General features: G+C 32.8%; 1 protein-coding gene across 1 annotated transcript; it reads right to left on the bottom strand.

The window, feature by feature from the left end:
• Positions 1–16,186: 16,186 nt before the first annotated feature.
• LOC127121776 (transcription factor MYB10) lies at positions 16,187–17,535 on the bottom strand. Its single transcript, XM_051052214.1, has 3 exons — positions 17,221–17,535; positions 16,602–16,969; positions 16,187–16,496 (listed from the first exon to the last, which is right to left on the bottom strand). Exons 1-3 carry the CDS (start codon positions 17,533–17,535, stop codon positions 16,187–16,189), a joined length of 993 nt encoding a protein of 330 aa, XP_050908171.1.
• Between the last annotated feature and the right edge of the window lie 5,564 nt (positions 17,536–23,099).

Below are 23,099 nucleotides of genomic sequence, written 5' to 3'. Positions count from 1 at the left end.
ATTACTAAATTCCAAATATAAAGATCCACACGATCATCAATCGGGTTTTAACCTATCGGAGTATACTACAGATTTTGAACTAAAAATTCTGCGAGGAATGTCTGATATTCCTTTTACGCATATTTTTTTTTAATTAAATATAGTTTAAAAAATTTAGTTATATACAAGAATTAAATTAAATTAAATAATGAAATATAGCCACGTGATTTTCACGCCACAAACAACATTAAATTAGTTGCCACATGAAAATCATGCCACAACTTTGCCATTAAATATTAATACAATTTAAACAATTTATTCATATATGGGAATTAATTTAAATAAAATAATACAATATAAACAATTTACAAAAGCTAATATGGTATGTTCATCAACAAAATCTCCCGATTTTTTGGTATAAGTCTTTGCAACTATCTCATTCATTCATGTGGGTCTCCCCAAATCCTTAGATTAACTAATAAAATTAACTTTAATTAAAAATATATAGGAAATCAAAATATAACTTTAAAAAGTAGTTATAATTACCATGCGCCGAGCATGTTCGACGATACTAATGCTTCCAACTGCATTAAGGTGACCCCCCTTTTCAGATGCTCTCATTTTTTTTGCAATTTCAAATCTTTCCTTAAAATCGGGTGAATCCCAATAGACAAGAAGTTCATCAAAAACTTCCTTTCCTATAATGTTAGAATGAACACTTTCCTCTTCCCAACCACGTCTAGCACACCATAGCATGTCAGAAAATCAGATTGATGTTCTGCCCCGCCAATGTTTTTCAATCCTAGCCTCGCTAATTACTCCTAACGTACACTCTTCCTGTAATGTTGTATGACATTAAAATTAATCGTTAGATGATTATAATTAAAAAAAGTAATTAAAATAACAATAACTTAAAATAAATTCGTTATACCTTAAATTTGCTAAGCTAAGCATCTTTATCACTCTTGGAAAGTTCTCGAAATCTCTTCAAAGATTTTCTATACATTTATTGAATAACATAACTTATACATTTGGCAGCAAACCGACTCGGCTTGAAAATAAACAATAATAATTTGAATAAGTATTATTAAATCTAAAAAAAGGCAACATGTTTACTTAAATTAAAAATTCATAAATTAGAAACTTACAATTTTCTACTAGGTCAAATATAGTATCTTCCATCAATCATCTCAAACTAATTCGAATGTGAAGTGAGATCCCGCCCCCCATGATCGTCCTCATCCCCCCCCCCTTAAGATCGTCCTTATTATCATCCTTATACTTCCCCTAATGATCCTCCTCACGCGTAGGTATGTGTGTGGTAGGTGAGGTGCGAGGTCTCCCAATATGCATGGATGGTAAAGGTATGTGTGTGATAGAAGAGGTGTGAGGCCCCCAAGGATACATGGATGGTAAGGGTATGTGTTTGGTAAGTGAGGTGCGAGGTCCCCAAGGATTTATGTATGATGAAGGTATGTGTGTAGGATGTGGGATCCCCCAGGCTTCATGGATGGTGAGAGTATGTGTGAGGGATGCGGGGTGCGGGATCCCCCAAGACTGTATGGATGGTGAGGGTATGTGTGATAGATGATGAGGGAACGAATTCATGAAGGATGAGGGCACCTATGCGAGTTCTGGAAAGCTAACACCTCAATCTACTGGTATGGAAAGCTAGACACCCTAGTCTGCTGATATGGAAAGCTAGACACCCAGTCTGCTGGTATGGAAAGCTAGATCCACCAGTCTGCTGGAACGGAAAGGTAGATCCCCCAGATGGGCTAATGAAAGTTGGATTTCCAAATGGTAACATAGGATAATCATGAGGGAAGAGTAGTGACATAAGAGGTTGAGAACTAGATATAAACATGAGATCTACCTAACTTTGTGGGGAGGACACATGGCCAACGGAGGTGCCTCACATGCCATTACCCTCGGGCGTTGATGTTGGGTCTTCTTACTCTTACCCTTATTAGTCTGGGGTGGCATTTTGTCTATTTTGAGAGAATACACGTATACTAAATTAACACAACGTATACAACTAATTCATTAACATAATTAATAAATCAATGAAACACATTTAAATCAACACATTATTTTCTATCAATCATTAAGTAAAATTACAAAAATAATATATTCAAATTCTTCATGCTCTTCATCCATATCATTTTCATCATCTGATCCGATATTATCCTCAGATCCAAACTCTTCATTCTCTTCGTCCATATTATTTTCTTCCAACAATATAAATGCATCAACTTGATGACCCTCAACCATTGTATCACACAAACTTTTAATTTGTTCAACTTCAATCACATCATTAATTTGAGAAATTTCATCAACTTGGTAAGCAATGTCTTCCACCAGATCGCCATTTTTGATCTGAAACCCTAGAGTTTTTGTGGTTGTTATTGATGTTGTTTTCTTCGAAGTTGTTGTCCTTGTTTATTGACGTTGTTGTTATTGATAATGTTTTTGTTTATTGACGTTGTTGTTCTTGATATTGTGTTTGATGTTGTTGTTGTTTTATTCTTATTTTTGTTGTTGATATTGAGATTGAGATTATGTGTTTTATGATTCTTTGTGCAACTTTCCTTTTGTTTCGTCTAGTTGAGTTTTTTATATCTAATATCGATTGTTTGTTTCACTAACCTTTGAACATATAACCTAGTAAATTGATTTTGGAAATAATCATATGAAAAACTATGTTGTATCTGAAACTTATCTTACACTGATTAATGATTTTCTAGCATTCTGCAACTCATCATTCATCTCACATTGTTTTATTGTTAAAATCTCTCAAATACTTCTAGTTTTCGTTCAACTTTCTTTCATATTTGTTCATTTTTCAAAGCATCAAATTTTATGCTTTCAAGAATGAATTAGTAGAAAAGGAAGTGTTGAATAAAGAACTTGAAACATTGGAGAGATTTTAACCATAAAACAACACGAGAAGAATGATGAATTGCAAGATGCTTCAAAATTATAATCAATGTAAGTTGTTCTTAAAATATAACACAATCGTTTATAAAATAATTTTCCTAACCAATTTTTAGAAGTTATATGTTCAGTATAGGGTTTAGTGAAATGAGTAATCCATATTAGATTTAATAAACTCAAAATTGTCTTACCCCTAGATTTTATGAGATAATCGAGGTGAAAATATGATATATTCGTCAGTGAAATTACAAAACCGAGGGGACATGTGTTTTCTCCATTTCAGAATTCTAAAAAGGTCTTCTTGGGGATCAAATTCATGACCTTTTCATATACTCATATGTTTTCTTAAAATCGAGAGTAGGGTTTTCACTTTACGTGACGCCTATCGTTACCTCGCCTTTGTAGCCGAGGTTAAATTCATTTCACGTCCAAGGTTAAATGTGATTTTTCTAGTAGTGTGGGTAGAGTTTGTGAGGTGAACCATCATTGAGAGAATGTTTGATAAGATGGAAGAAAGTGAGAGAGTGGTGTATCTAGTGAGTGTGTGTGAAAGAAACAATAATACAAAACGTGTTCTGGGATAGTAGTTGTAGTACCCTAATTTTGTCCAAGCGACGACTTGGGTAGGGTTTGTGAGGTGAACCGAGAAATGGTTGATAAAATGGAAGAAAGTGAGAGAGTGGTGTGTGTGAAAGAAACTCTAATATAAAACTCGTTTGAGATAGTAGTTGTAGTATTCTTATTTTGTTCAAGCAATTAAATATATATTTTAAAATATCAGTAGAATTTTTTTCATTTTTATTTTATTTTAGTAAAAAAAAAAGCAAAATTCAGAAAAAAACACTATTATAGGAAGTGTTGGTGTGTGTTTGATTCAAGTTGTGTTGGTGTGTATTCTTTCTTTCTCAATCTCACCGTTTTTCTTCTAATGCAAAGAATATTGATATGAATCATTAGGTTAAAAAAATTTATTCACAACAACATTTTTCAATAAAAAACTCAGAAAAAAACACCTTTTCTGCATATATATACAACTTGTTATTTACATATCCATATACACCTTTTCTGCAAGAAAAAAACACACAAATCACATTCTTTAAACTCAGAAGAAAAAAAACTTTGTAAAAAAAACTCATAAAACTCAAACAACGTAAAACACAAGAATCTTAAATGAAACTATAGATATGCAAACAACAAATAGAAGATAGGCAACACCAATCATCCCCACCACCAACAACAATAACAAAACTCCTCACCTTCAAAATTTCATTCTCAGTAACAACAAGAACTTGTAGTCCATTTTGATGGAAGGCCAACTTTTGAAATTGTCATTCTCATTTTTCAAACTCTCCATCTTCTTCATCCAATTCTTCGTCTTCTTCAGCTTCTAAAATACTCTTTATCTTATTGAGGCTTCTCCCGCAATCGCCACTAGATCTGAACCTCTGATACTTGAATCCACTCCTGAGCCAACAATAATCTTCAGATTTAACATTTCTCTAAAAAATTATCAGAAATCCAGATCTCTAAAAAAAGAGATATGAACTCCAAAACATAGATTTATTTCACTAAAAGAAAAACATATATGGAATTTTTGTAATTTCCTGTGAATTGTGTTGTTTTAGTAATGGTGACTTATTAAGAATAGAGAAGGAATGTATTTTTTGGATTAAGGATGTTTTATGGTGTTAAGTGAAAAACATATTTATGGGTGATAACTTTTTGTTGGTGGTGATGAACAAAAATAAATTTAAGGAATTTGCTTCTTTTTTTTATGTTAATTTTTATTTGTCTTTTCCTCCTCGTCTATTATAATGCTTTTATGATTTTTCCAACGGATCTTTCCAATGTCAATCCGTTTTTCCTTTTTCATTATCCTTTTTAAAAAATAACCAATCCAGATACATAAAACAATTGTAAGCTAAAAAAAACACCAGCACTGCATCATTGTAAGCATCAATTTCCATCGTCTATGATAAATCAAACTTAACACAAGTAATGACTAAGTTCTCTGAGAAACTTCGAGAAAAGCATTATATTTTGAAATGATTCATTTAAATTGATCTAAATATTTATAGTGAGACACAAGTAATGATAAAAAATTAATGTCCAAAATAGAAATCATGTGGCAAAGTATTACAGTGTGATTTTCATGTGGCAAAAAAGTCGCCACAATTACTTTTTCCGCGTGATTTTCCACGTCACTAATCAATTATTGTAACGGAATTTCCACCTTTGTGGTGTGAAAATCACGTAATTAATCACAGTATTTTTAGTGTTTTAAAACAATCTATTAAATAGTTTCCCATACAAAATTTTCTCAAAGGTATGATGGTAACTTTCCCAAGTTAAAGTCACTAAATCATTATCCACTAAAAGTTCATCACAACAACTCTTTCTCATTGAAGAATATTTTCCAGTATCCTTTACATTTTATATTGACTTGTAACCATTTTAGCTTTAATAATTCACAGATTTGTTGCAACACTGTATTTTAGTCCCATCACAATCCTTACACATTTGTCACTTTCCCTCGTCTTAACCCTAATTCTTCAATATAAATAGAGGCATACAAATAGGTTTTTGAAAGGAGGTTGAAAAATAAAGAATAAAAAAAACCAACTCACATAAAAAACATGAGAAGGTCCCTTCACCAGCGCTCCTCCGACCGATGACACTATGACTCCGTCGTGCGTCCATTGAACCACCATGGTTGCCTCCTTGAAACATGCACACCGTTGAATCCATAGCGAAATTGGAACCACCACGTTCACCTCCTTGATTCTAATCCTTCAGGATCTGAATTTTTTAGCTTCTCTATAAATGTTCATATTCAGTAGCAGAACTTAATTTAGATCACAAATTTTAGTCTATGATCCTGCACACCTAAACATAAGTTAGTATATCCAATTGTTCTTTAAATATTTTGTTATCATCAAAACATTAGAGATATAATATAAACCAATTTTTTTCCAACACCTTCTGTCGAGGTCTTACTCTCCTAATTTTCAAATATAAATTAGGCAAATCCTAGAAACCATAAATTTCACCTATTAGATTCCCTTTTTCCTAGAATCATCACATCAACATTTACCGAGACTTTAAGTGTTATGACACTTCTGAGGGTTTCTAACTGATGACTTCTAACTCGATCCTATTGTGTTCTCACTTACGAATTAATTTCCATTAGGCAAGCACATACTCATAAATCAATAGGATTTTCCCAGTGATATTTCTTACATGATTTAACTAAGAGATCTTTCTCTTATTTCTAACATCAATCAATTAGTTGACTTTCACACATTACATCCTTAATGATTTCCCATACTTATCACACATGATTATAAGAGTTTCTGGTTCTATTAAGTGCAGTTGATCTCACATGAAATCGTAAGATAAGGATTGATTATCTACCCAACTAGGGTTTCATACATGTATGCATATATTTGGCGAGTTTCAAACGGTTTCCCTCATTTGTTAGACGGAATTCACACACCTCTAAACATAACACATACTACACAACTTGTGCAACAATTAGGGTTGAATAAGTCATAAGAATAGGGAAAACATAGGTGCCAACACGGCTCGCCCGTGATCACCAACTCGGGTAATGTTTGGGTCTAACACGCCCCTCCCTACAAAAACCCGAAGGGGCCACGATTAGGTTGTGCTTGGAAGCATGACATGTTTCAGACTCAGGCATGCCTCATTCTGTAAACTAAAGAAGGACACGATTCCCTCATGTCAGTGGACTCAAGCCATGTCCATAGACAAGACATTTTTCATCAAAACCACAACATGTAATTCACTTACGTGTCAATTATTCTTAATCATGTAATATTATATTTTGAATGGCATCAAGTAAGTTCATTCCTTTTTCCTAATCCCATTATGCTAGCTACATACTTTAACACACAATTGTTTTAGGTTAGAAGCAAAACATGCAATTGGTCATCAACTCATATACATGTTATTCACATATTTTATGCTAAGGCTAACAAGCATTCACACAAAATCATGAAGATTATCAAACATGGTTTCATCAATGAAACAACCCCAAAACCCTCATCATGCTTTCCTAATGGTACTAAACCCAATCAAACCCACATTTAGAACCCCACATTTGAATGATCTAAGCTTTGCTTTTGACACTTCTCTTCAGGAAACTCTACTTTACTTGGACATGCAAGGAAATTATGCTTTGAACTCAAAACTTTCTTCTTCTGCTCCAAATTTTATGAATTTAGTGAGCGAAGGAATGGTGAAAATGAGGATTCCTTCATCCAAAAGGGGTTCTTATAATGAGCTGCCAAAATGACCATATTATCCTAGATACTTAGCAACAATTGCTAAACACGCCACTATGTTAATTTAACCTCTTAATCATTTTATTAACCATTAATTCTAATGAATACTGATGACAAGGGGGGGAATTAGAGTATTATAGAGATGGAGCGAATAATCAAGTTTGAGTCATTTTGTGATTTTTTTTTCAAAATAACCATTTTTTTTTAAAAATTCGAAAATAATCAATTTTAAAAAAAAAAATAATAATCAAGTTTGGTAGAGGATGCGCCAGATGAATTGGTGCATCCCCATACCAATAAAAGGAGGCGCCAGTAGCATTGGCGCACATGCATTGGGCCTCATGAGGAGGCGCCAATGCTTGTGGCGCCTGCATTGACCCTCATGAGAAGGCGCCAATGCCTCTGGCGCCTGAGTGTTTTTTTTAAGGTGGATGTATGTGCCAATTCATCTGGCGCATACAACCCTCCTATTATTTAGTATTTTATTTTAATTTTTTTAGTTATTTAATTTTTTTAAATTTTTTTATTTTTAATATTTAATATTTATTATTTAATACATAAAAAATAATAATGAAAATAAATAAATTTATTAAATATGTAATAATTGGTTACATTGGACAGACAAAAAACTAATGACCCGCCCGATTATAACGTCCCCCCGTTTCACATCCCGGTGCGTTAGTTTGTCTCCGAGGTCTCCCACGATTTTCTTGAGGTGTTTGTGGTCTTTGGATGCTGACCTGATCGAGCGATGGCTGGTTGGAAGGTCCGGCGGTATTTGACAGATGTGTCATCATTTGCTCCCAATATCCGAAGGGGCTCTGGCCAACGGTGCTTCCGTAATGGAGTTCGGTGCCCATGTCATCTTAGTTAGGGCATTGGGGTTGGGTGAATTGAGGACGGTATAGTTGCCCAAATTGGGCCATTGAGTCGTTTTGAAAACGAAACAATGGTTCCTGGGGCGTACTATAGTTAAACAGTGGTTGAGTGTTCATTGGTGGGGGGGCTACGATGACGCGACCCATATGAATCATCTGGGCTATAGACGGTTGTGGTTGCGGGGTTTGATTCTTGGTTTTGTGTTTGGGTGGGTGGTATGAATGGATTGCGACGTTGGATGGTTGGTTGTTGGGTGGTTGGCATGAATGGGTTGCGATGTTGGGTGTGTGGTTGTTGTGTGTATGTGGTCGGTTGATGTTGTGTGGTTGGTTGTTGGGTTTGGGTGGGTTCACATTGGTGTTGGATGGGTTCATATTGGTGTTGGGTGGTGAATTGATGTGGGGCATACGATGACGAAGCAAGTTGGCGCGGATCCATCAAATACCGCGGCTCAGATACAAATTGTTGAGTTGTTACAGACCTAAACCATGCCATATATTGTTGATTCGATCATGCACCTTGGATGACTGGTTCGTTCAAGATGTGTTGTCGTCGATTCCTCCATTGATGACACATGTCTTTTGCAAAGTCTCTCCAGTCAGAATAATCCCACTGTGCATCGACCCTTTTCTGATGCCAATTCCCCAAACACGTGGGAGATTCTGGAATATGTTGTAGCATACCGAACTGCAGTTTGACCTGGTCACTTTGGTGCATTTCCTCTGTAGTGAATCGGATAATCGGTGTCTTCGTTGTCCAAACTGCAGCATCGTCATGGTTCACATCATGATTCAGACCCAGATATGGCCTCCAAACAAACTGTAAAACAATACCAAATCGTTAGATGAAAAATAATTTGAGAAATATTTTTAAATTAAAATATAGTTTGGTAGGAGTATTACATCGTCATGTCCAATGTGGTCCAATAGATTTCGATAGACTACAATAGTGTGTTTCGGACACCTATTGTAGTTCATTCCCCTTACTGACCACCTAAGATACTAAAAAGAAGTGAAAAATATTATTTACTGTTAATTTAAATAATAAATATAATTAACTAAATGGTGAATGGTAAAGTGTTAGATTTACTTGGTTGCAAAAGGGAACACGAATGAGCGCATATTTATCGGGGCGAGCGACGATATTATAGACTACCCCCAAGCTTGAAGCAAATAAGCACATGAAAAAAAGTACAAGTATTCTTTTTTGCAGTTCTACACATTGCACTATATAGATGGGCCAACACAGCTGAACCCTAACTATAAGTGTTTACCTTATTAATGTTGCGTAATAAAGGTAAATACATTATATTCACAGAATTACCTGTAATTTCTGGAAACAAAAAGTTACCAAATAAAATCATAATCTAACACCGATCTTTTATTATTTTCTCATACTCGGTTGAATCGTCAGACAATACTATACTGGAATAATATTGCTTTAGGTATTTTAAATTTATACCTTGCCCCCTTGCTTGACCGGATGTGTCTCCCTCAGTTTTGTCGTCTAACAAAGGGGCACCCAATAATTCATTGCATATATTGTTGTCTTGGTTAACTTGCCCATTCATTGCCTTTCCGTCTATATGGAGACCCAACAACATGTACACGTCCTCAAGTGTGACAATACACTCACCAATCGAAAGGTGAAATGTGTGGGTCTCGGGTCTCCACCTCTTCAACAAAGCCAAAATGAACTTGTAGTCCACCGAGTACGAAACAATGTTTAGTAGATTTCCAAATCCACATCCTCTAATATATGGTTCTATTAAAGGATCGTGGGGTACATATTCATGTACACGACATCTAAACCGCTTCGGATCCTAATAACAAAAAAGTAACAAAATATAATTAGAAGAAGAAATACATACTCAACAAACACACATCTATAAGAAGTAATCCAAAAATAGAAACTAAAAAGAGAGAGATTACAAAGGTATAACACAAATAAGATATGTATTAGAAGTAATCCAAAAATAGAAACTAAAAAGAGAGAGATTACAAAGATATAACACAAAGAAGATATGTATTAGAAGTAATCCAAAAGTAGAAACTAAAAAGAGAGAGATTACAAAGGTGTAACACAAAGAAGATATGTATTAGAAGTAATCCAAAAACAGAAAGTAAAAAGAGAGAGATTACAAAGGTATAACACAAAGAAGATATGTATTAGAAGTAATCCAAAAATAGAAACTAAAAAGAGAGAGATTACAAAGGTATAACACAAAGAAGATATGTATTAGAAGAAATCCAAAAATAGAAACTAAAAAGAGAGAGATTACAAAGGTATAACACAAACAAGATATGTATTAGAAGTAATCCAAAAAAAGAAACTAAAAGAGAGAGATAACATACAAATGCTGAGATATTCTCGATTGTGCCTCTGTGTTCATCGCCCGTAGTCAACAAAGACATGATTTGAATTTGCAAAGCTTGAGTTTGGTAGATGAAAGAAGTGTGGTAGAAGAAAATACTTAAGTATTGATGAAGATGATTTGATATTGTTGATATGAGAGACTATTTATAGATGAATGAGTGAGTATGTTTGGAACCTAAAAAGAGTGTGATTGGTTGCATGGAAAGGCAAGAGGAGACAAGAGAATGACAAAATTCAGCATGGAAGAGAAAGCTAGCATGTGAGGAATCTTCTTGGCGCATGTGAAGAAAGCATATGCAAGGGAAGAGGAGCCCTTGAGTTTGGAGCCTACATGTGATTTCTCACATGCAAGGAAAAGGCGCCCTTCCTCTTGGCGCCTTAGTGTAGGGAAATTGGAAGGGGTGCCCTTCCTAGTGGCGCCTGAGTGTTATTTTGTGAAGAGGCTCCCAACCCTTTGGCGCCTCAGTTACTTTATGGCGCCTAGGGAATGGACGCCTAGGTTGGAATCTTAGGGGACAAAGCTCAGAGATTCTTTGATTCCCTGGCGCTTGTGTATTCTTTTCAATCTTTTCTCTGCGTGCTGGATTCCTTCAACTGTATGCATGGTCAAGTCCGAACAGACAATTACCAAGTTATCAATGCAACGACCAACTTACCAATGACCAACCTATTTATGTTGTGCAGTTGAACAACTTAGCAATGCATTCAGTTTCAATTCCATTCAAACTATCTACATATTTAATATTTCAACACAATGTCTTCCACACAACATTACATGATCAGTGCACATGTCGAAGGTGAAATATTTGATCATTAGTTGTTCGGTTTTTGTTTTTGAAACACAGAGGTGACTCGGTTCACAATAAATCGACGATCAAATTTTTCACATCTGAAATAAAGAATAGAAAATAAATTATAATGCAATAATGTGGGTCAGATCATCTATAAAAATCCGGTTTGGTTTGCAGAAAACCAGGTAAAATTTTATTAGAAGAAGATTCGAGATAATGATGATGTTCAACATACGTTTGGCAGTCACGAACAATCCGGTTACAACGATATAAAGTTGTACATATTACCACGTCAACAACAGGAGTCTCAGTACATTGATTAGTCACAAGTGTTTTGTGAGACTGATGACGAACAAGCTGAGGTGAATGTTCCAGACGATGAATAAGAGGAACCTGAGATCATGGTTGATTCGATGGTGAACGCTGAAGAGGAAGAGGAGCCAATACCATCAAGTCATGTATATTGCCCACCCCAACACATGACAAGGTTAAATTTGGGTTCAGATGAACCTTCGGCAGATCTATGGTACAATCCTTACGTGCAAATGCAAGGATCTCTGAAACAAGGAGACACATTTCGCACAAAAGAGGAATGTGTAAAAGCCATTAAGAAATTCCACATGCAACTATCAACAGATTTCAGAGTAGACAGAACTAACGCATCGAGGTATAAATTTTATTGTCCGAATGAACACTACCTTTTTAGGTTGTCAGCTTCGTACCGGAAGAGGAGCGAGTCTTGGAAGATTGGATCAATAGGTCCAGATCACACATGCATGCTGACAAACCCAATGCAGGATCATCGTAAATTAAGCTCTCAGCTAATATGCGATGAAATATTGTCTGTCATTGGCGATAATCCGTCGTTAAAGGTGAGTACAATAATCTCGCATATTAGGGCAGAGTACGAGTACACTCCATCATATAGGAAGGCATGGATAGATAGAACAAAAGTTGTTGAAAAAGTGTTTGGCAATTGGGAGGAGTCTTACAAACAACTTCCAAAATACCTGTTGGCTCTAAAACACTATGCTCCCGGGACAATTGTCAAGATGGAAACATTGCCCGCATATATACCAGATGGTACGTGTGCTGTTGGAAATAGAATATTTCACCGTCTATTTTGGGCGTATCAACAGTGTATCATAGGTTTTTCTTTCTATAAACCAATTATACAAATTGATGGTACATGGTCGTATGGAAAATACAAAGGAACGTTACTTATGGCAGTGGCACAAGATGGGAACAACAATATTTTTCCGATCGCCTTTGCCCTAAAGGGGAGACTGCTGAGGGATGGAGTTTTTTCCTAAGAAATCTCCGATTGCACGTTGCACCTCAGCCTAACTTGTGTTTGATCTCTGATAGACACCCCTCAATCATCAGTTCATATAATAACATTGACAATGGTTGGCAAAATCCTCCTTTGACGCATGTGTTTTGTATTAGACATATTGCTCAGAATTTCATGCGGGAAATCAAAGATAAGACGTTGCGTAAGAAGGTTGTCAATGCAGGTTACGCATTATCAGAACCTTCTTTCAAACACTATCGTGAGGAAATAAGATTGTCGAACGAAGATGCGGTTAGGTGGATCGATAGTATTCCGTTGGAGAAGTGGACTAGGGCATATGACAACGGTCAGCGTTAGGGCCACATGACAACAAATCTTGTGGAATCAATGAACTCTATCTTCAAAGGCATCCGTAACCTACCAATAACCGCTTTGGTGCAAACTACATATTTCAGGCTAGGGGCGTTGCTTGAAACCAGACGCTCAAAATGGAGTTCAGTGTTGTAATCTGGACAGTTGTTTAGTGATGCTTCAATGAAATTCATCAGACATGAAGTTGCCAAAGCAAACACACACGTGGTTATGGTATTTGACCGAACTAAAGGTTGGTTTAGTGTTTCCGAGTCCGTGGATCACAATGAGGGCATGCCGATGGGACAGTACAGAGTCGAACTAGATAGAGGTTGATGCGACTGCGGAAGGTTCCAAGCCTTTCGTACCCCCTGCTCCCATGTCATTGCGGCGTGCTCAAAGGTTCGAAGGGATCCATCCTACTTGCTATCTGAAGTTTACAAAGTCGTCAGCCTTTCAAATGTTTATAAAATTAGTTTTTCGGTAGTGGCAAAAGAGGATTATTGGCCAGAATATCAAGGGGACATCGTCTGGCACAACGAAGCTATGCGAAGGAAGAAAAAGGGTCGCCCTAACAGCACCCGGATTAGAACTGAAATGGATATGGCGAACAAAATGGTTAACTATGTAGTTCATGCCGTTAACCAGGTCATAATCGTAATAACCGTCCTAGTGTTGGAACGAGCACAACCAGGTAAATTCAGATGTATCTTTGTTGCTATATATGGAAAACTAAATTTATTTCAAAGTACCTCTGTTGCAATATATGGAAAACTAAATTTACTTCATAGTAGACGTCTGTGACGAAAAGACAGTTGTTCATAAAAAATAACACAAACAATTAAAATAACTAGAATACAAAAACTATGTGATTACAACCATCAAAACAATTTTAAACATGTAATGCATCATCCTACGAGCGTCTTGGTCGGTCTTAATATCCACCCATTCGCGCACTTCTCCGTGTTGGTTGAACGTGGACACAAGCCATTATATTCTTCTAATCCATTCATCCTCTCTAATTTCTCCCTCTAACCAACTGTACAACGTCCGATTAAGACGTTCAAACATATTTGTGTTCCAAAGTCAAACTTGTATCGGAGCCGCAACGGCAGAAAATATTACATCAGCATTTCGTTTCTAAATGTATGCAGACATTGTTGAAACAAAGAAAATTGAAATTGATGGTTAAACTAGACTAGGAGATGAATTTGAGTGAAAATAATTGTATGCAAGACGTGGTACTTATAGAGACGGAACATCTATTGGATAAAACATGTGGGCGCCAGTTGGATTGGCGTCCACATGACCATTAAAAGCAGGCGCCACATGAATTGGCGCCCACCTTAAAAAATACACTCAGGCGCCAGAGGCATTGACGCCTCCTCATGAGGGTCAATGCAGGCGCCACAAGCATTGGCGCTTCCTCATGAGGCCCAATGCATGTGCACCAATGCTACTGGCGCCTCCTCTTATTGGTATGGGGGTGCGCCAATTCATCTGGCGCATCCTCTATCAAACTTGGTTATTTTGGTTTTTTTTTTGAAAAATTGGTTATTTTCGATTTTTTTTGAAAAATTTGGTTATTTTGAAAAAAAAAATTCTCATTTTGTGGATTAATTGTTGTCATATTTGTAGAGTTTGTATGGTATATTATGACTAAGAGGAACAAAACGCTAATGTGGTTTATGTAGCCGTGGTTCTTTTATGTATTCGATTAATCGTTTTAATTATTGTATTAGATTGAGACCCGTAAATCCGTGGGGATGAGATGAGTTTTTTAAATAATATTATAAAATATAGACTTTAATTTTGTAATTATAAATTAAATTGTAATTGTGACGATAACGTGAATAAGATAATAAAAAAAGAGAAAGTAAAAGTTTAAGTGATAAGAAATATATTTGAGTCATGGAAATGCAAATAAGACACAACAATTTAATTTTAAAATATGAATTATATATAAGAAAATATAAATGATAGTCAGAAATTTATAGTTTAATCTTGTAACATGTATATGAAATTATAATTCAAAATAATATTTTAGAAATAATTTGATGCTTTTGTTTGTCTATTTTGAAAATTATAAGTTAAATTTGAAAGTATTGTCTGTTAATTATATTTAACATTTGTAATAAAATTTAATATTTGAAAGTATTGTTTGAGTACTTTATCTTAAACATTGTGATGTGGTTTTTTCTTTGTTATTATGGTTTTATATTTTCAATAAAAAATATTTTATGCACAATTTTTTATGGGATAAATTATTATATAACGTATTTTTTTTAGAAATATTAATAATTTGAGTTTTTCAATCGATTTATTTAAAATTAATTAATTAAAAAATATAATAATCGTCTACAAAAAATATATAATAATTAATATAGAAAAAACAAAGTAAATTGTATGTTTATAATAGTTTTTCTATTGATTTATTTAAAAGTTAATTAATTTTTTTTTATGGTGAATAAGTGTGTGTAATAGAAAATAGAGTGAAAGTTTCATAAATTGAGTTTTGATATATGGATGATAAAAGATTTGTACATATATGTAATTTATAATAATTTATGTTTTGATGTATTGTAAATATACAATTTGTACATGCATGTAATTTTATGTATGGAATGGAAACACAAAGGAAATAAATTAATAGATATACATAAATTTTAAGAATATTAAGAGATGATTTATGGAATATGAAAATATATGTATTTTAATTAATATAATTTTATAAATTAAAATTACACATTTTTCTTATATGAATAATTAAAGTATTAATAGATTATGTTTTAACAAATGTCACTTTATATTTTTAATAATGTAAGAATGAATTATCAAAACAATAGTTATTTATTAAATTTTAATATTATAATAAATAGGTAATAAATATGTGTGAGATCTATCACAACACTGATACTCTAACATTAAAATAGAATAGTTCTATCGCAACACAGATACTCTTTGCACGCATACATTAAAATAGAGTAGTTCTATCAAATATAATCGGCAAAAGTGTTTCGTAATACAAATTAATTCTTAAAAAATGAAAACATTAACTAAAGGAAAAATTACAAAATAATCATTGTAAACTAATTTTCTATTGTCACAAAATCCTTCACAAATCCGTAGGATGGAATTTTTTTCATGTATAAAATGTGTCTAAGATATCTTTTACATTCCGATATAATATCTACTATGTGGAGTAATAAGCTCTACCATCTCATGTTTTTCATCAATCAAGTTCACCAAAGAGGAACACATTCAGATAGCAATCAAGGTTCTAAGATCTCATATTGAGGCTCCTCAGATGATAGAATTGGATTTTGAAGATATTGGTCAGAATGCATTTCTTGTGGAAGTTGATAATCCATATCTAGATTGTATGGATAATATTGTGGAATTGGAGGAAGATCTTGATCAAAAAACATATTAGATGATAGATATGGATTTTGAAGGTATTCGTCAGAAAACATTTCTTGTGGAAGTTGATAATCCATGTCTAGATTGTATGGAGGAAGATCTTGATCAAAAAACATATTACTTGATGAAAATGATGGAACTATATCTTCCAAATCTTGAAACCTGTAATAATAATAATGTAAGTCATGAAATATGTTAATGTAATTATAAAGTTAATATGTATTTTGAATTAAATTTAAAAGGAAAAAAATTGAATTGTCTACTCACGTATCATCCAATGTTGGGACAACATGATTGTTGAAACAAGTACTCTCCTCATTATTGCATAGCATACTTGAATCATCAGCCAACGTTGAAAATTGTTGACAGTTGTTGATATTTTTGTCATCATAAATTTGATCAAGAAGATAGTTACCATGTAGAGTATCTTCTTGATGATCAGATTCCATTCTTGGTAGAACCATTTCTTCTTCTTGGGAGACATTATTTTGTTGGTTACTAATTTCTCCAACACTGTTATTCAACTCATCAACTTGGTTTATGCTTTCTGGAATGAGGTGCTTTCTAGAATTTTTTAAACTCCTTTTTTTAGAATTAATGAAATTCTTTAACTCGTTATCGGTTCTTCCAGGAAACTGTCACAACAAAAATAAATTCAAAATAATTATATAACCAATTATGGGTCATTCTAAAAAAATATCCGTGCATATCACTAAACTTTATTAATTAATAAGTAGACTTCATGAAAAAAAAAATTATTACCAAAAACAAACCCTAATCATTACCTATTATAAATGGTTACAATTATAGAAAGCCTAATAAGCTTTAATTTTTCTTTATAAAAGTAATTTTTTTTCCTATAAGAGTGAAGCATGAATAAACAAACCTGTGAAATCATTTGAGACCATTTGGGTCCTAACTCATTATAGAGATGAATAAGTTTTCTCCCTTCTTCTTCATTGAAAGAACACTTTTTTAAAATTGGATTTAGATGATTTAACCATCTTAAACGACAACTTTTTCCATCTCGAACGAGCTTTGTTTTCTTTCGTACAGAATCCCACTTTCCAACTCCATATTTTGTTACATATTCTCTTAATAATTGATCCTCTTCATTTGACCATGTTCCTTTTTTTAACACAATATTTCTAGTATCCTCACCATGATTGCATTTTTCTTGTTGCAAAGATGAAGATTCCATGATTTGAGTGAATGTGATTTTTAACTACGTGAACAATAGTGTTAGTGTGTTGAAATATATAAGAGAGAGTCCTAGTTTGAATAAAAATCATTTACCCTATTCTAACTCCTATTTTTTTGCTAACTAAATCACATTATCTAATATGGAAGATAAAACTAGACAAACTCCACTTTTCTATAACTTTTTAAATTAACTCGTATATAAAAACTACCTCGGCTACATTTCTGGTCCAACGCTTTTAAGTAAAATACAAATTAAATGATAGCAAAATTAAAGATAAAAATTATATAATAATTCAATTTTAATGATAAAAAGATAAAATTAAATATAAAGTTTTTGAGATCAAGGCGGATGTGATAAACTACGCTTTATAAGTGCCATCTTTTTATTTTAATTTCATAAGTTTAGTACCTCATCTTTCTATAACAAAAAAAAGTTGTTTTTTTTTTTTTTTAAAATATTTTTGTTATACATCAACAATATAATTTTTTTTTTATAAATGGATCCAAATAAATTATTTACAAATATTATTTTATGATTTATATTTTAAAAAATTATAATAAATATTAACATGCAATTTTATTGGAATTACATTACAGATTACAGATGTATATAAATTAAATTCTAAACTAGTTCGTTGATAGCTATGTAAGGAAGGATATTATATTGTAGGGACATAAATTCTAATCTCATTGATTGAAGAAAGTTAGTTATCAAACCTGATAGTTAAGTGATAAAGTAGCTTTTCAACTAATCTTCTATAGATAAGAATATCTTCAAAAGGTTTAGTTGTGTCCTGGTGCAACTTGCAAGATGGATCAATAGGAGTTTTGACAGGTTTAAACTCAATGAGACATGTGTCTTTCAACAAATTCAAGAAATACTTTATTTGATAAATAATAATTTCAGTTTTGGAATGAGAAACTTGTATTCTTATGAAGTACTTTAACTTGCCAAGATATTTGATTTTAAATTCAACATCAAGTGTGGTTTTCAATCTATCAATTTCATCCATGGAGTTTTCGGTCAACATGATATCATCCATACACATTGTAGTGCACTGAAATGCGAACCATTATTGAGTGTGAAGAGGGAATAATCTAAACCAGATTACTTATATCATTGATTAACCAAGAATGATGTTAATTTCATACCATTTTCTATTGGCTTGCCTTAAACCATAGAGTGACTTCAACTATTTGCATACTTGATTTGACTTTGGACTAGTAACATCTTGTGGCACTGATGTGTATACATTTTCATGTAAATCTCCATGTATAAATACATTGTTTATATCCGATTGATGTAAGTTCTTGGAATTTATGGATACCAATTGAAGTAGTGCCTCACAATTGTGATCTTTGCCACATGTGAAAAATCATCAATGAAATTAAATCCATTAACCTGATTGTAACCTTTGGCTAATAGTCTAGCCTTATACCTCTCTATAGTCTCATTTTCTATGTGTTTTACCTTGTAAACCAATTTGCTTCCGATATGCTTGATACTAGGTGGAACATAACAAATAATCAAGTTTTGTTGTGCTTCAAAGCATCCAACTCAGAGTTCAATGCCTTGATCCAAGAATCATACTTGCTTGTTTCTTGGCAATTATCTGGCTCATAAATAGTGGGGATAGATAAAGCAAAATGTTGGTGTGAAGTAGAGAGATTATTTAATGAATGAAAATTCTGAATAAAATTAAGTATACTTGCAGAATTTTGGTTAGATGATTTCTTTGAAAAACTGTATATAAAGTTTAACAAATAACTAGGCTTTTGGGTAGTCGATTATATCTTCTCAATATTTGTGGTGGTTTAGTTTTTAACTCATTCTATAACCTAGGCTCATAAATATTTTGTCACTGCACTTGATGATTACAATAGATTCACTTGGATTATTCTTTGTAACTCCAAATTTGAAGTCACTAGTCTTTTCCAAAAGTTCACACTCATGATAGAAATTCAATATAATTACAAAGTCAATATTTTTAGGACAAACAGTGGTCCTGAGTTTTCTATGCCTAATCTTTATTCTTCATACGACTTATCTCATAAATCGTGTCTATAATCCTTTACTTTAAATCAAGTCATCATTCTTTCTAAGATTTGGTAATGATCCTGACATCGATGAATTAAATTTTTTTGAATCACTATGTTATACCTCCACTATGATGAAGATACTAGGTAACTTATCGTGTAAGGTAGCTAATACTAGGTACTTTAACTTAGTACCTATACATGTCTTGTTGATAATTTAAAATATTTTATTTTGTTAATTTAGAATATTAATTAATTTGTTAATACATTGATATTTATTTTGTACTTTATTATATAAATTATTTGAAATGTATGTTTGGATACGGGGAAGATAAAACCATCATCGCCCCATTGTCATGCCTAATTTCAGCCAATAAATTATTTGACAAAAAAATTCTAAAAAACTAGATATTGGTTGATATATTCATATCTTTTTTGAACGTTTCATTGTGTTTGATTATATTATATTTAAATTTTATATAACCTAAATAATTCTTTCCGAGTATATTAATGACCGATATTATTTCATCTTAATGGAATGATTTTCTTTCAAATGTCTTTTCTTCACTCTTTTAAAATATTTTCTAACTATGAAATTGTCTACATCTAAAATATATATTTTTAATTAATAATTATATTATTTCATGTTGAAAACAAGTTGATTTAAGAATCGAAAAAATGTTTTCAAAGAAGCTGATCGAGAAAATAGTATGTTTTTTTAAATAAAGGCAAATTAATAAACAAAAAAGGAAAACAAAAAAGGATGAAGGGATATAAAACCTAACATAAAAAAGATAGAAAAAAATGATAGTTGGACATGCCCAACCTATTTGTAAAAGAAAATTCAAAAATATAAATAGTAAGTGAATTTCACAAAGTGTCATAATCACAAAAAAAAACATGCATACACTAATCTATTTGTATATGCATTTTCCTCTCTAAAATTTGGTTTCTTCTTCTTTCCTTCCTCCCTTCTTTTTTTCCTTCTTCTTTCCCCCTTCTCTTCCCCTTCCCTCCTTCCCCTCTTCTTCTTCTCCCTCTCTCCCCCCTCCCCCTCCCTTTTCTGCCCTTTTGTCGATATCACTCATGTGACATATCTTGACTATAAAGGAGAATATAGTGTGCAAAATATTCTTCCATTTAATTAAAAGTTACCAAGGGACTACATTCAAATTTGAAAAAGCATGATTGGTCAGCATTGAGCCAATTTCAAGTTAAAGATCTCTCTAATTCTTCTTGTTAGCATATTCCATAGCAATCACGATTTCATACAATTTGGCTTGAAAGGAGGTGCAAACTCCAATCTTATGCATTTTTCTATAAAACAATTACATAAAGAGCATCTTGAAATCATACGCATTTTTCTTCGAATCAAGTTGTTGTCTATTACAATAATAGTATGCATCCGTTTCTAAGTCACTAATGATTTAACATGTGGTATATAGGGATGCCAAATAAATTTTGTCCAAAAAGGCTCAACGTGATCCCTCCTCATGCAGTTGTAGACATCTTTAAAATATAGATCACAATTTGTAAATAATTTTCAAATGAGTTTATCAACAATAATATTATCAAATGACAAGTTAATTTTCAAAATATCTTTAACAATTTGAGGAGGCAAAATGGATAAATCACGAGGAATGTTCCAATCGATGTCTTGGATAATTAAATTGACCTTAACAATTTGAATAAATTAAACATGAACTATAAATACTAAGAGTAAATCTTTAATTTTGTATTCCAACTAACTGTTAGTCCATATGTTAATGTTCTTCTCATTACCAACTTGCTATATACTTTATTCCTCTAGAAAGAAAAAAAAATTATGAATATTGTGAAATACGCTACTAATAAATTAATTATGATTTCATAAAAAAAAAAAAAAAAAGAGATTATCATCGAGTTTAATTTTTATAAAATATAAAGTTTTTACAAGATGATTTAAATCTCAAACATTGAAATAATTTTAGTAACTTTTTTCTTTTTTGAGTAAAAGAAATTTAAAACATTAAATAATTGAGATGAAAAATGCATTGCTTTCCTTTCCTTCCCTTTACTATATGAAATCAAATATATACTTCGTTATGGGACAACCAAATGCCCAATACAGGAGAAGCATAATCATTATACAATGTATATAATCAGCACACGAGAGATTTAAGGTACATTTTATGATCATCACTTTTAACTTCATTTATGTTGAACTCTATAACTGAATTGGGTACTGGAGTATTAACCTTGAAGGTCCATCCCACACAACCGTATCGGAGATCAACACCACCACTTTAAGATTCCAACAACACCAATTCTAGTTCATGTATGGAACAAATACCCACCTTATATAATACACAATATTTACACTTAAAAATTATGAAAGTTCAAAATCAAAAGGAAGACAATTTTAAAGTTAGTTGGATATTTTTCGACATATAGCAAGTTGGAAGAGTATAAGTACATTAAAAACAAGATTCAATTAAATACTTTTCAAGTTGAGAGAAGTTTATCATTGACAATACTCTAGACAGAGTCAAAACATAGTAGGGTTGGATAATTGCATTTTATGACCACGCTTTGCGTACATAGAGCCAAAAAGTGAAAAAAGATAAACATTATAGAGTCAGGGATTCAAAAAAATCAGCATGAGGATATGAGTAAACTTAACAAGTCGAAAAACATAAGACATTAAATCGAAATTAGATAATCATTTATCCCATAAAAAATCTAACATCTCATACATCATCCATCTAAATAACTACATGAAAATTTATTTTCTATATGCCACGATCTATGGACTAGAAATACTATTTTTTCTATCAACACTACAATGTTATTTTACGTACTTTATACTTTTTATTATAATTTACTCTCTTTGGAGTAGTTAAGATCTCATAGCTGAGGAACATAGTTCATTCCTCAACATAATCGCCTAAAGACACGGGAATCAAAGTTGATAGTTATGGCTAAGATCACTGAAGTTGGTACTCCTAAGGGGACACTATGGCTAAGATCACTGAAAAAATCCATTCACACGGTTAATCACTAGAACAAAAACGGGTTTAGGCAACAACTGAAAACCGTCTCCTAAAGGAAGAAACCGTGGTCTGAGTCATTAAGGACGATTTACCAAGCTTGGAATAAACGATCGTTGCCTATTTCTTTAGAGCTCCTTTTTTTATTTATACCCACGGATTTTGAACACTGTCGCCTTAAATATCAAAAGTCCACGTATTTAGTTAAAGTTTTAGACCGCAGTTTCTAGTAATAATATAAAACAACTGTCCCCAAAATACATGAAAAGGAAACAGTTATTGATAACGACAAAATTAAAACCGTAGCTCAATCTATAATTTCATTTAAACTAAATATATAATCACGCCTAAATCATGGAAAAATCCACGGTTTTAATAAGCTACAATAAAAACGTTGCCTATAAATGAAAAACACATAAGTAATGCTAAATCTTGCAGCACCTATATATATTGAAATTTTTACGATAGAATCTCTTTTCGACAAACATGCAAACAA

The sequence above is a fragment of the Lathyrus oleraceus genome, chromosome 2, assembly GCF_024323335.1.
Source record: "Lathyrus oleraceus cultivar Zhongwan6 chromosome 2, CAAS_Psat_ZW6_1.0, whole genome shotgun sequence".
NCBI classification, from domain to species: domain Eukaryota; kingdom Viridiplantae; phylum Streptophyta; class Magnoliopsida; order Fabales; family Fabaceae; genus Lathyrus; species Lathyrus oleraceus.
This window is presented reverse-complemented; position numbering and strand designations above follow the sequence as displayed.

Bases quoted from the DNA above. Each gene is read 5' to 3' on its own strand.
- LOC127121776 (XM_051052214.1), bottom strand. From the start codon at position 17,535: ATGGAATCTTCATCTTTGCAACAAGAAAAATGCAATCATGGTGAGGAT. The intron at 16,970-17,220 runs GTTTGTTTATTC...TTGTTGTGACAG, and splicing joins GGTCTCAAATGATTTCACAG to TTTCCTGGAAGAACCGATAA. The intron at 16,497-16,601 runs GTGAGTAGACAA...TTATTATTACAG, and splicing joins GTCCCAACATTGGATGATAC to GTTTCAAGATTTGGAAGATA.